The following is a 14,291-nucleotide window of genomic DNA, read 5'->3' on the forward strand; positions in this document are numbered from 1 at the left end:
AACGATGGCTGCAATTGACAAAGCTTGAAACAAGGCGGCCCTTAGCGCGTAATGTGCTACTCATGGAAATACGAGAGATGCTTAGACGGCGCAATGCTGGGAGCACGTCCGCTATAAAGACTACCATCCGCGATGGTGCGAAGACACGCCGGAGTGGCATGGGGCACGTCACTACGTCAGCGCTCCTGGAACAAAAGCAAAACTTCCTAGGAGATGAAAGCGTGCGTAAAATATAAACGCAATCTCACAAATAGAGCTTGAGCGCGGAGCCATGACTGGTTCATGTGCACTCGTATTTAGGAGCCAAGATGAAGCCGCAAAAGAAAAGAGGGCAAGGGTTAACACGGTAAAGTGACTACTAAGCCATGAAGTAGAGCCTAGCTACCATTCTGACAAGATATTGTTGGTATTTACGGTCCCGAATGATCTTATAGTACTAACTAACAGGAGTGAACGTTGAAGAAAGTTAACCCACCTGCACTCCACCCGTAGCACGTCCTCGACGCAACACGTTGTGAAGGCTTGAAGTTCAGACGTTGCCATTTTATTGAAGTGCTGAGACAAGCCGAGGTTAAGTACCGGGACACCACGTCACGGCCCGTGAAAACCACATCACGCGCCAGCAAAGCAATATTGGCACAAAATGATGACCGCAGGAGTGCCACGTGTGCATTCCGGATCGGGTCTATCTACCGTTGAAACCAGCCTAACAAAGCCACCTATAGCTGTTTAACCGTCAGCTAAGCCCTGCCTTTATCTCCGGAAGTTAGACCCAAGGTGACATTGTTCCGGAAACCCGCTCGTTAAAGTTCCACGCAACCTTAAACTTTGGTTGAACTGTGAATCTATAGCGAATGATTTTCGGTAAACATGCCCCAACGCCTAGCCGGCCTGCCATGCCGAAGACAAAGCTCGCAGTGGTCTTCGAACTCCAGGCGACGTGGTTCCTGGTGAACACTTACAGGCAATGTCCCCCGGTAACGTCCACACAAGAAATAAAAGTTGAAACATGACTCGTACGTTCTAAGTATCGCAAGCCCCGTGCCTGAATGTCAGCCGAAAAACTGCTGTCTGCGAAATACACAGCGCGACCGGCAGGAAGTTACGAGTGGAAGTGGGCCACCAACGTGTAACATTTTTTTAATGGCAGTTTCAAGGCAGTTCTCTCAAATTTGCGCATGCGTTGCTGTAGTTACACCGTCATTACGTCACGGGATTGTTCGTTCGCATGTTATCGGATAGATTTCTGCGTGGCGTAATGTGGAGTAACAAAATCAAAGGAAAGATGCACGAAAACAAAATCGACAGATCATCCGTGTCGTATGGTGGTTTTGGGGTGTTAAACCCCACATATCAATCAATCAATCAACAGATCATCCGTGTGGCGCATGATTGCTAAACACGGAACGTTCCAGACGCGCCTAAACAGCCGAACTGAATTGGTCCGTATTGATTCCACCCGGTCGCTTTTGCGCGAATACATTGCGTTCTCGAACTGCAACCACATTTTCGGCATAACTTGCAATAATGTGATGAACGTGAGCATATAATGAAGCTAGCTATATTTGTAGTCATTGCTTTAATTCTTGTCACACTCTTTTTCTTGAATCCGTGGCCATAACAAGCCACGTTTTGTTTCTCTGACTCGCACCTTAAGTCCGCCCCTTCCCCTCGCCTTTCAAGGTGAGCCCTGCGCATGCTAATGGCTTCAATCATGCTCAGTGCTGAATTCCTTTCCCCCACCCACCCCCCGCAACGTGTTCAAGCCGCACCGGTGTCACAGTGGCTACGGTACTTGGTTGCTAACGAAAGGCGAGGTTTCGATCACGGGCGCCACGATCGCATTTAGAAGAATGCCGTGCGTTGCCACAGCGCCTTTCATGCAACATAAGCGTCAACAAATCGCATTAAGTTCGCACTTTGAAGCAATCGTCCATTTATTCGCTACGGGCTTTGATTACTCAAAACAGTCTTCCATAAATGTAGGCAATACTATTTACTGACTGATTAAAGCTAGAACCAGCTTTATCCCTACTGAAACGTTCCGTATGAAATCTTACGGAAAATATATGGACTCCGTAACATTTCCTTATGCTACATACGGAAAACTAATGGAGTTTTATGGCAATATACGGAAGTTGTATGGCATTTACGGAAAGCTTCTTATGGAGTATATGGAAGGATAAGGAAATTGTATGGCGTATACGGAAGGCTTTTTATGGAGTATACAGAAAGATAAGGAAAATGTATGGCATATATGGAATGCTTTTTATGGAGTATATGGAAGGATAAGGAAGTTTTATGGCGTGGATGGAGTGAGTTTTATGGAAAATATGGAAAGATAAGGAGACTTATGGGGCATACGGAGAGTTCATTATGGAAGATATGGGAGGATAAGGAAAGTGTATTGAGTGTACAGAAGCTTTCATAAGGAAAATACAGAATGTAAGGTCTTACGGAAATATACAAATTTTGTAATTAAGGTGCTTACGAAAATGTGCAATATTGTATGAAAGGAATGTGGATTGTGCAAAAATGTGGAAACTGTACAGTTGTTGTCACATTTTCAGCAGGAAATCCGAGCTCTATCAAGTTGTAAATGAATGCACAGTGACATATATAGTACAAAAGAATAATGCAGGCTAGTCTGTGTTGTCAGTCACCACTGTTCGCCCTTTTCCAGAATGAATACAACTTCTGCAGATGACCAGGTGCTAAAGTCTGTCACACCGAAAATGTGTCATTCACAAGGAATGACAATAACTGTCATTTTACTTGCATGCTGTCACACGAAAACAAATTAAGCAAGCAAAGCATAACTTCAAGGGCTTGTTTTTTGGTAGAAACAATAATAATGAGAACTAAATTCAATGTGAATGAACTTGTTAATATTATTGAAACTGTTCTCATTAACATTGGCAAAGAGAAATGTCATTTTACAATAACGACCATGAGCTTAGCTCTCCTGAGCACCGACAAAAGAAATGAAAATCTATGAAAACTAATTGCATGTAGCCTAAAAATAATTTTTTATTGATAGTATATGGGCTCCTACAATATAGATACAGCTATACACAACTTGCCACAGCTTCACGACAGAAACGAGGTAGGGGCTGAGGGAGTGGTCAGAAAAATAATTAAGTATGAGAGCACAACTGATATACACAAACACATAATGGTGCTTATCATTGATGCACGGATGGTCGTGTATAGAGCTGGGTCATTTTGAGATCTTCAAAAGCATTGTTTCAGACCACCATGCAGATTACGCTTCAATTGTAGTGCTACATAAGACACAACTTATGGGCCAGCTTTAACGAATAAGAAGATTATAGGTTAAACAAATGCTTTAAAATATATCATATCATGGCTGCATGGACGCATACAAGCTATGTAAAGCGCAATAAAGTGAGGACGCAAAAGCTTCTCTTGATGCTTCAGTTCTACATAGATGCTTCAACTGTGCTGCAAAGAAATTCAACCAATGTCTGTGTGTGCAACATTGTCCATTTTAAACTATCTATATGTATATATAAAATTCCTACTGCGAGTTAAGCTACGTAGCACTCCATAACTCTTCCTTTTATTAAGGGCAATTTTTCAAACAATCAACATTATTTATTTTCTGTCTGATGACTTCGTGCCCGCAATTCTTGGTTTAATTGGCTCGATCACAATTGTGCAGCCCTTATTTTAGAGGAATCAAAAAACATCAACCAAAATATATTTTGGAACTGCTTCTCGGTGATATTGCCCTCCCTCAACTGCCACAGCTTGAGAGGAGACATATAGCAAGTCTCGCGCATACCTAGGGCCTACCTAGGAGGATATATATAAAAAAATTGCTGGAGTGGAAGCCGCCTATACTTACCCATAGAGCACAGTGAAGCCGGCGGCGGCCATCTTGTGGTGGGCAGGAAGGCGGCCGCGTAGCATATAGTGCACTTCCGCGGCCGTTTTTTTTTCGCAAATGATTGCTGCTAGAGAAGTAAAAACGTGCTCACATAGTCGCCGATACACTGGCAGTATTTAAAGAGACTACAGAACGGTTCGTTTTTCATGTGTTAAAATTTTATTTGTACAGCTTTCTCAGCCTTTAGCCAACATGAACGTTATGGCAAAGTTGTTTCACTGATTCCTAAAAATGACGAGTCTTGAAAGCAAAGACCTAACTTTGTCTTTCACGAGTTCCCGGCTTCGTTCCTTTGTCATGTGGTGCAGCCTGATCTTGATGTACAGCTCCAATACTTGCTTGCTCAAGTTGTAAATATGGTTGTCCAACACGTCGACGTCAAAAAGATGTTGTTCCAATTGTGAAAACCACCTCTTTTCCAGTGATTGACTCAAAATCTCCAGGACTAGTTGTTTGGTATTGGCATGTATGTTCTTAAGGCATTGAGTGGAAGCCTGCAGTCGACGCAGCCCCTTTTCCGCTGTTTCGCACAGTGACACAACGTCTTCGGAAGGGTAAAAGAGTCCACCTCGATTTTTTTGTCTCACCAATAGAGATGTATCCGCTCCATGAAGAGCTTCTATGCACAACTCACAGGTGTTTGTAGTAGCGATTTTGCGAGCGACAAAGCCTGCAATGTAAGGCACGACAGAGCAAACGAATGTGGAGAGGCTCTCTGGATAGTCAATTCGGTCTGTGTAATCGTGGTCCTCTGGTTGTAGGATGGCACACCTTCGCGATGTGACCTCAGTAAAGAGTTTCAGAGCGACCTTGAACCAACTTCTCCAAGAAAGAAAATGCTTCACCTGTAAAGCCTGGTTGGCCATCAACAGACCTATACCATTCTCTGATTGTGCGCTGCGAAGGGAGGGCGTCATTAAACTTTGATCGCACAAATTCGTAGGCTGCTGGTGAGTAGAAATGTAAAGTTAGTGCAAACGTTCGCAGCTCTGGAGGGTATTTACCTCCACTTTCTGTCCGTGCCCGGTGAAGCAGCTGTTGTATGTCAGGAGAAAATGCTGCATCGAACATCTTGGAGCCCTCTTCTGACAAAAGCTTTTGTTCTTCGATGCCTCTAATAATTTCTTCAGCGGTGATTTTCTTTTGTGTCAGCCTTCGTTTGCTCTGCTGCAACGTTTTAATTTTTTTCTTCAAGTGCAATCTTTCGTCTTCTGTTTCCTGCAACTTCGTCTTGTACCACTGCTTTGATGGTGATACAGTGACATGATCTTCAGTATTTAAGGCCTCTTGCTGCTGAGCAGGACTGCATCCTCGAGGTTTTGGTGCTGGCCGCTTCCTTTTCACCTGAAATAAGCACATAGTGGAAATTAACTACTTTTAGAATGATATATATACTTCAATTATTGCTCATAACATGAATATATGTATTCACGAAAGCATGTTCGGGAACATTCGACAATGATCATGCGCTAATCGTGTGTTGAGCGATATTGTAAACGAGCGAACGGGACGAAAAGCTCGCGAGGAAACACGCAGCAATGCAGTCACGTCGACAAAACACGACAGAAGAGATATGTCTACGTCATTCCAACCTCCTTGATGTCAGAGCACTATATCTGCGAAGTTCCGATGCTTACCGGTGCCTGGAGGTGGGCAGGAAAAGCAGCGAACGAAGTCGGCACACTTCCCGCTTTCAACCTTGTTGTTTGTCCGGTCCGGTCAAAACACGCCGGATCAAAGTGCGCAGAGCAAAGGCGATCTTTATCTGTCGGTTTCCAGTGTTCACGACGCACAGCTCGCTCCCATAGGTTCCGTGTCTCAGCATCTTTTGGAAACCTGCCAATAATTTCCAAATATTAATTCCTTAAGCCTACCAATGAAAAACACGAGTCAGCCGTATTAGACCGCGTAAGCACTACGTGCTTTCAGTACGCACCTGTGAAATGTGATCTTGGAAGCAGGAATCGCGCGATTTGTGCACCCATACGCTACGCAGGATTGTACCATGCTCGCTTGAATCGAGCCGCACGCATTCGAATGCACTGCAGAGACACACTTGTCAAGGAAAGACAGGCGCACGAACCGCAATCCACCGTCGCTGCAGGTGAACCATAGAGAAAGAAGAAGACAAGAGCGGACACTCCGCGAAACCTGGCCTCAGGAAGTGCGTCACGACTACGTAACGAACTAGTGCTCCCACCACACGTCAGAGGGCGCAAGCGCAAAAAAAAACACAGTTATAATCAATGCAACAGAATTGTTTTCACAAAATAATAATTACACGCCCAAATTTGGTATGTTCTTTATACATAAAAACGATTTATTCAACACACCTTACGCGATTATTTTTCTTCAGCCGTACTGTCATAAACACCATCTATCCAGCGACAAGCCCATGCATGACTGACAGCGAGACGCTTTCGTCGCTTTCGTCAACGTCGGCTGCGTCGGCGTTTTCAAGCGTGAGATAACAGGTGAGGCACGTTTTCAAGCGAAGCTTGTTGAATGACATGTTGTTGGTCTTGTTGGGTCATTTTTTCAGAAAACGGTTACGCCTGCGCGAAAAAGACACCATGCAACAAACATAGAAAGATGCACACACACACGTTGCGCTTCGTGTGTGCGAGTTTGTTTCTTACGTGGCGTGTCATTCACGCAGTTGTAACCTTTTTCTGAAGCTTGTAAGGACTGGGAGGTTCGCTAAAAAGAAAGTTTGTGGCTCTATGCGGCGGTTAGACGGGAACATTGTGCAACGTATGCAGTATAGAAAAGGCGGCACGGCGTCAAGCCGAGGCGACGCGTGCTGCGTCTGCCACGGACGCGAGCGTCTGTGCGCTGAGCATAGCTGGGCAGCTAGGTCGTAGGCTCGGTGCAAAATATTGAGAAGCGTTTGTTGGGCCTCGCATGCTTCACGACGCATTTCCCGAAGGCTCGGAACACGAATAATTCTTGTTGTGCCGGAGGCAAATCTGGACTAGCCAAGTGGCCATCATCTTCGTTTCTTCGCTAGCCTTGTGCCACTAGTGCAAGCTGCCCACAAATTTTTTTGACGTTTCCAATATAATTTTACCGCACAAATTTCAACTACGATTTTTCTTCCCAATGTACTGCTGATACTGCGTACGCACGAAGGTGTTCTAATGTTCCCAGGCCGCGATACCATTGCATTACAAGGGATAGCGGCCTGGAAACTTCTGAAGATCTTTGTTCGTGGTCTTGACGTATATCTTTGTAAGTCAGAGTTTTATGGGTCAGAGATGTATCACTGGTTTTGTATTGTGCATCGATTAGCTAATCATTCAAAGGGGTTTGCTGGTACACTTATGACGTGCACATATCTTTTTTGTAATTTGACAGCGAAGCATCCACTTACTAACATTTTCAGACCGCGCTGACGCCATGCCGTCCGGCGGTCCAAGCTACGGCAGCTACTGCTGTGTATCGTGGTGCTTCAACAATGGCAGAACCCACAAGAAGCCTGGGACGAGTTTCTTCCGCGTACCACGGGACGGCAGGTGTGTTAAAGCTTTTGTATGGTTTGCATGTCTGTAGGCTTACTGTTCGTACTTGCTAAGTGAGGGTAACAATAAAAAATCACTATTCAAGCACTTCCCCTTTCAGCTGATAGTTCATTGCCAATGCAGGATGAAAGCATGGATGCAGTATGCTGGACGCGATGATCTCCTGAGTAAGCCGGCCAGCCTATTGTACGCAACGTACAGGGTTTGTAGCGACCATTTTACTGCTCAAAGTTTCATGGACCCTGGGCACACAAGGCTTACAAGAATGGCTGTTCCCAGTGTGCAACCAGCTGCACCATGTAAGTGATTGACTGAAACTCAAATATGCGCAATAGCAGCCACTTGTATTGAATCAGTGGCGACAGTTAACCGTGAAGATCTCTGTAGCCGATAGAGAAACCTCACTACAGAAGTAACACTTGGAAAGTCTTAAGTTCTGTGAATTGTGGGCTATTACCTTCCTAACAGCAGCTTTACATTTCTGTCATTTTTTGATGCTCTGGACCTGCGCAACTTGTTTTGAAAGACTTTAAAGGGCTATTTCACGTTATCTTCAAGCCTGAGTGCACATGTACGTATACCTTTCATCAGTGAAAGCTGCCACTGTTGATAATTCCAAAAATCACAAATTACTTGTTTCCTAGTTGGTGCCGTCTCTTTTCTTCCACGTTCGACCAATTTATGCGTTTGAAAGAGCTGTTTAAGCTTCCCCATGCTACAAGCTTTGTAACTTGTACCAACTGCACATATATGCAGGTTCTCTGAGCGTCGCTTCAAGTAGTGACTGTGACATGGCTGCAGAAGCTGCACTGCAAGGTGCGGATGAGCTTCAGTTTGTGTTATTATAAGCCTCTTACTGACACATTGTCGTAATTTCATCTCTTCAGGACCTGCGGTAGAGGCTTCAGAAAGCGGCTCCCACACATTGAGGTGCCCCGATGAACAGGGTGCGTTCAGTGTCGCGATTTCTTTTTTTTTTTACCCAAATTGACTGTTGACCAAACCTCTGCAGGTGGCAGCTCCCTTGTAGCTGGTGAAAGAATTTCTGATGATTTCGTCTTGCCGGAGAAAACCTTAACCAGTCGTTCAGCTGTCACAAAAGGAACTTGTGTGGCCGGTAAGTTGTATGTTCACTTCAACACCAGAGTGGATTGATATAGAGACTTCCGCAGGCCGCTCGCAAGATTGTTCCGACAGCATTGTCCGAGGCACTGAACAAGCTTCACAAGACCCTCCAGAAGACGTCTCCGCCAACAGCTCCACGCCTGAGTGCCTTAGAGAAAATGGTGACTATGCTTTTATTGCAGCAGTTTTTAATGTGCTATTTTATGTTTAGGACATTCTGAGGAAACTATCCTCAAAAGGACACTACGTGTGCACTTACAAAATGTAAGGGTGGGCTCTCAGTGATTTTCATTTTTTTTGTGCATTGTCAACATTGTGAATGGTTTGTTTTTAGGTAGTGGAATCGAAAACTTTGTACCACAGAAAGTTTCAGACCTTGGGTCTGAAAGAGCGAGGAAAGTGCTCGTATGGGATTAGTTGTTCTTCGCTTTTACATCAATTTTTTTGTTTATTGCAGTGCGTTCCTGTGTGCCAGCGACAATGTCTCCATCAATGAAGTACAAGCAAACCATTAAACATCTGCAAGCCAAAGTAGCAGCACAGCGGAAAACTATCAAAAGACTGCAGAGACAGCCTCACCAAGCACCGTCATCGACTACGAAGGCCCTTGAAGTTATCCGACCGCACGTCACCGAGGAGGTTTTTAAACTTCTTTCTGCACATGTTCGCTTGAGGCCCAAATGCAAGGGCAAGCGGTTTCCCGTGTGGTTCAAGAAATTCGCTCTTCACTTAAACTTCCGAGGTCCGCGAGCATACCGATTTCTGGCTCCGTATTTTTCTTTGCCCTCCCGGCGTTCATTAAGGAGGTGGCTAGCTAATGTAAAGATGACTCCAGGCATAATTCCAGGAATCCTTTCTTCCATTGCAACAAATACTCAAGCTTGGAATGAACGGGACCGAGTGTGCGCTTTAGTTTTCGACGAAATAGCACTCAAAAAGAATTTGTACTATGATGCTTCAAGAGACGTTGTCCAGGGTTTTACAGATGATGGCACTCATCGCACTTCAACCATCGCTGATCGAGCACTGGTTTTTCTTCTTGTTGGTGTTTCGAGAAAGTGGGTTCAACCGGTTGCTTTTACTATAGGGCACACATCAACACCATCATCTGTTATGCATAACTTGCTGGTGTCACTCATTTTGGAGCTTAGGAGCATTAATATTGCAGTGAAAGCAGTCATTTGTGACCAGGGCAGTTCAAATGTAAGTCTCGCTAACCAACTAAAAGTGACTGTAGCAAAGCCTTTTTTTGAAGTTAATGGTGAGCGGGTATATTACATTTTTGATGTTCCGCATTTAATTAAAACAACGCGCAATAATGTCCAAGCACACAAGTTATACATTGGGGATGACATCGTTAACTGGTCGCACATTGTAAGCCTTTACCAATCCTCACATGAGTTGCGGTTGCGATTGGCTCCAAAGTTGACTGAACGGCACGTTCATCAGAAACCTTTTTCTAATATGAAGGTCAGCAGAGCAACTCAGGTCTTCAGTGCATCAGTTTCGATTGCTATCACGGCAATGGTGTATGCGAAGGTGCTGCCTGCCTCGGCCATCACTACAGCTCAATTTTGTGATCGTATGGACAGGATTTTCGATGCCTTGAACAGCTCGAGTAAAAAAAGAACTTCGCAAAAGCTGCGGCATGCAATCATGAAAAATGATTCAGAGCTGATTGACTTCCTCCGAGGCCAGCTTCCCTGGATTGCATCATGGCAGTTTGTTGGCAGACGTCAACCACAAACCATCGTAGGTTGGCAAATTACAATTCAGGCAATTTGTCAACTATGGGACGACCTCTCCAAAAATTACAATTTTGAATACCTGTTAACACGCAGGCTTCAACAGGATCCTCTGGAGAACATATTTGGCCACATTAGGCAAAAACAGGGTTGCAACACCAACCCCAATGTAGCACAATTTATTTGTGGCCTGAAGCACATCTGCATAAGAAAACTCTTCAAGCTGTCAGAATACGGAAATGTCGAGGATGATGAATGTGACCTCCTCCAGGAACAGCTGTCGCCATTCTCCCTCACCAGTGCGTCTCTTGTGGATAATGAGGAGTGTGCACAGCCACAGCCTGACGACTTTCCCGCTCTAGACGATCTCTCTGAACTTGCGACAAACATTCACTCCCATATTATCGATGACTCCGCTGCATATTATGTAGCTGGTTTTCTCATCAAACACTTCCTTCGGAATGCATGTGACGGTTGCAGTTGCCCACAGTTACTGAAAGACGACAGTGAGACGCTTAAGGGTACCCACCAGTATTTCACAATGCTCAAAGCATACCACGTCCCCAGCAAACTTTTTGGGAATCTCACTGTGCCATCAGAAGCAGCTTTTGCATACGTACAACAACTTGAATCTCGCTTTCTTGCCATAATTGAGGCCACTGCACATCACCTGAAAGTGTGCGATGTTTTGTATCACCATCTGTCAAGTGTTGGCGATTTTCATTTCTGCTCTGCTGGGTGTCGCGCTAAGTTTCTGAAAATGTTTTGCCGGGTTCGTTTATGTTGGCATGTGCGTTTTGTGAACCGAAACTTAGACAGGGTTAGGTTCCAGTCTTCAATCTCGGGCATGCAGCTTGACAAGTTCAAAGGTTAGCAATTAGCGGCGGGTTTACACTAAAGTATTGGAGTTGAGCCGAATCCTGCAATAGCTTTGTTATGTTATTACTTCGTTACAGCAGACTTCATTATGGTCTTATATGCTTATATTCAGTTCAACTGGACTAACCACTCCTTCGTTGCATTCATTGTTTTGGTTACCCGCTATGAGGAGTACAAACACTGTGTATTCGCTCGAAGTGATTTGCATAACCTTAAAAAGAATGTTGGGCATCCTGTCTGTATTTTTTGTAGCAAATACGGGCGAACTGTACACTTTACTGTGGGTCGCTTGGTCACTGTGTATGCTTTATCTCTCCAGCTCAAGTAATATATCGATAACAAAACCGCTTGTTGAAATGTCTTCGAGCGGGTAAGGAACACAGTATGAAGTGGGCACGGTTCATGTTATCACGCTTTTCGTATTTTAGCTTCTCACCAACCTCCTCATCTTGCCCATCAAAATTTTCAAAAGAATACCCAAACTTGTAGTGTTTGATGGGGCTGCGGACGCTGCCATTTTATTTTTATATAGCTTGTGAGTGATAACGTACGATGTAGAGCCTTTGTGAAAAATAATGAGCCAAAGTGGTTTCCTTCTGCTATTTATTAGCCCTGTAATACCGCTCTCGTAGCACCAATTAAAGTCCACAATTCTGGATAAAGTGATGACTACAATCTATTTTAGCTCGCAAGCGTCACAGCAACACCCAAACGCAAATCACTTGGGATCTTAAGTTTTTGATGAAGGCGACGCATAACAAAAGCCACAAGACCTGCCAGTGTTGTAGCATAAAGTTTGTCTTTCACGTAGTGAGCAAGCTGCAAAGCCCTACCTTTCTGAGGACAAGCAGGCATCAAGTCTGCTTTTTTTCATTTTGGACTAGCTGTTCTTAAGCACAGCCAGCACACTGCACCTTTGCCTTTCTGTTATATTGTGTCGTGTGGTTTCTGTGCGCTCTTTTTTTCTATGCATTATTTCAGTTAAGCCCAGGCGTGATTCGCGACTTCATTGCTGTGTATATGTCACTTCTTCCTTCTTCATCAGCATTGTGCGCTATGTTTTTGCCATAGATCCTTAGTTACCCACTGGCCCGGTGTGTCATACTTCACCAGTTTCTCGGCTTCTGCCAACTCTAGCGATGTGTGCGTTGTCTGTGTTCTCTATGTATTTGTTACAATATTTGTTACAATTTATTTGTAAGGCGAGATGCATTTGTTGTCTACCTTTGTCATATTGTGCTTTTTATATTCTCATACTCTACCTTGCCTTTGAATAAAACATTGCGGATGCTCTGTTTCTTTGACTGATATATACATTGATCACTTGTTCCAAAAGAAAAACACAAGCGCGATGAATAAAACGATAGTGAATTATCATTACCTGCATCTCTTTTTTTTATAACTTAATCAAAATAAAAATTACGTCACGACCGATTCGCACGAACCACTGAACAAAACAAAACAGGGAATCGCTAAATCAAAACGACCTACAAAAACTATCCATTTGGGCGATGAATAGTGGTCTGAAATTATGAACTTACGACATAGCCAAACGTCGGTTATGCAAAGTAATTCAAAAGTTGCGCCAGTGAAACCGAAACCGGAAGCGCAAGCCACTTGCTCTCATCAACCACTAGGTGTGCTAGAGTCGATTGGGCCGCTGGGGTCTACGGGAGTGTCCACTCTTCACCTTTTTTATTTCTCTATGGGTGAACTGGCAGCGCTGGCCGCCACCGAGCCAGCCGAGCCGAGCTTTCTGCCCACCACAACATGGCGGCGCTGGCTTCACTTGAAGAGCGCTCCCTCCACTCCAGCAATTTTTTTATATATATCCTCCTAGGGGCCTACCCTTGAAGAAACTGGTCCGGCTGTGAAATGCTCAGTTTTTTCTCAAATAAATTTTTTCGTTTGAGTTTTCTCACTTCTCGAGTCCCTTCACAATCAAGCAGACCCATTGTTCCCCTTAGTCCTTAATTTTGTTATATTATGAAATAAATAAAAAAATTAATAATGAAAATAAAAATACTAATAACTGTTGCGCAAAAAACACAGTCCCACATACGTACTTGAACGCAATATTGCTTTTATTTTGTTTTATAACCTAAGGCATTAGAAAAGATAGCAGTGCAATAAAAACGTTGAAAAAAAAAACAAAAAAAAAAAAATAAACTTCGTGGGACTCGAACCTGCGCCACTTTGTTGTGCTCGTGCACGTGAACCGAGTGCGTTAGCTTGCTAAGCTAATCGCGCTGAACGTAGCACATGGGTTTAAGTTATGTATATAAATTTGCTATTTACACGCAATGTCTTGGCATATTTATGTACGATATGCGATCGTATCTATTGTTGTGTGCATATGTTTTGGGATTGTATATACGTCACATGCTTTTCGCATGTCTTTCAACTATAGATTGCTGCCCCGCCGCGGATGAAAACAAGTATTTTTACACCCACACACAAGCTTGAGCAGTTGAAGGTTGTTTCCCGGGGCTCTCTTGCGATTGAGTCGGCCACCACAGGGAATTAGAGTGATACGCCATTAATCCCTGCATCTAGCTGTATTCCACTTAGTAGCTCTATCGCTTGATGACAAATCGAGCGCGGGGCGCGACGTTATTGCGCACGACCATGCCTCGCGTAGTGGCGACATCAGCTGATTGCGCTGGCCCGCTTGCTTCGATTTGCTTCAGAGCAAAGAAATGTCATACCTTGAAAGATTGCGCACTGCACTATGTCAAAATGTTACTGCTTTGTAGCCATCCTATTATTCATTGAGAATTGATAACTCTGATATCACTACTGTAGAGCTTTGCGTCGGCGACACGCACCGAACGTGAAACCGCACTACGTCTGTCGTAGAAGCAGTAGGAGGCTGTCGTCTGCTAGAACAAAAACAAAACAAAAACCTGCGAAAACATTCATAAGTTGTAACTTGTTTTTTGAATAACCGTTTATCACTTTTAAAGTTATTTTGCCAGATAACATACATTTTTTTTTCAGTTTATAGCAGCGACAGATATATTTTTTTTTTTCCTCACGCAGATATCCAAGCCAAATCCATTCACAGCTAAAGCCACATGTTGTTAGTCTTTGTCTCCGTGGGTAGCT

At 44.0% G+C, this 14,291-nt stretch overlaps 1 protein-coding gene and 1 long non-coding RNA gene across 3 annotated transcripts; one reads left to right on the forward strand and one right to left on the reverse strand.

Annotated features, from left to right (window-relative positions):
* Positions 1 to 4,049: 4,049 nt before the first annotated feature.
* Positions 4,050 to 6,030, reverse strand: LOC142814219 (uncharacterized). The gene is made up of 2 exons (XR_012894857.1): positions 5,551 to 6,030; positions 4,050 to 5,257 (listed from the first exon to the last, which is right to left on the reverse strand). It is a non-coding gene; the product is annotated as an uncharacterized LOC142814219 (long non-coding RNA).
* Positions 6,031 to 6,175: 145 nt separating this feature from the next.
* On the forward strand, positions 6,176 to 12,563 carry LOC142814218 (uncharacterized). 2 transcript variants are annotated; one of them, XM_075892495.1, is made up of 8 exons: positions 6,208 to 6,387; positions 7,299 to 7,428; positions 7,558 to 7,733; positions 8,191 to 8,250; positions 8,322 to 8,381; positions 8,447 to 8,551; positions 8,607 to 8,720; positions 9,017 to 12,563. In XM_075892495.1, the coding sequence occupies exons 2-8, from the start codon at positions 7,313 to 7,315 to the stop codon at positions 11,176 to 11,178; spliced, it is 2,793 nt and encodes a 930-aa protein (XP_075748610.1). In that variant the 5' UTR covers positions 6,208 to 6,387; positions 7,299 to 7,312; the 3' UTR covers positions 11,179 to 12,563. The 2 variants fall into 2 exon arrangements, with proteins under 2 accessions (XP_075748611.1, XP_075748610.1); XM_075892496.1 differs by having other exon boundaries at positions 6,176 to 6,387; positions 8,447 to 8,720; positions 9,017 to 9,051.
* Positions 12,564 to 14,291: the final 1,728 nt, after the last annotated feature.

Source organism: Rhipicephalus microplus, chromosome 4 (assembly GCF_043290135.1).
Source record: "Rhipicephalus microplus isolate Deutch F79 chromosome 4, USDA_Rmic, whole genome shotgun sequence".
NCBI classification, from domain to species: Eukaryota; Metazoa; Arthropoda; class Arachnida; order Ixodida; family Ixodidae; genus Rhipicephalus; species Rhipicephalus microplus.

Bases quoted from the DNA above. Each gene is read 5' to 3' on its own strand.
- LOC142814218 (XM_075892495.1), top strand. From the start codon at position 7,313: ATGCCGTCCGGCGGTCCAAGCTACGGCAGCTACTGCTGTGTATCGTGG. The intron at 7,429-7,557 runs GTGTGTTAAAGC...TTGCCAATGCAG, and splicing joins CGCGTACCACGGGACGGCAG to GATGAAAGCATGGATGCAGT. The intron at 8,251-8,321 runs GTGCGGATGAGC...TCATCTCTTCAG, and splicing joins TGCAGAAGCTGCACTGCAAG to GACCTGCGGTAGAGGCTTCA.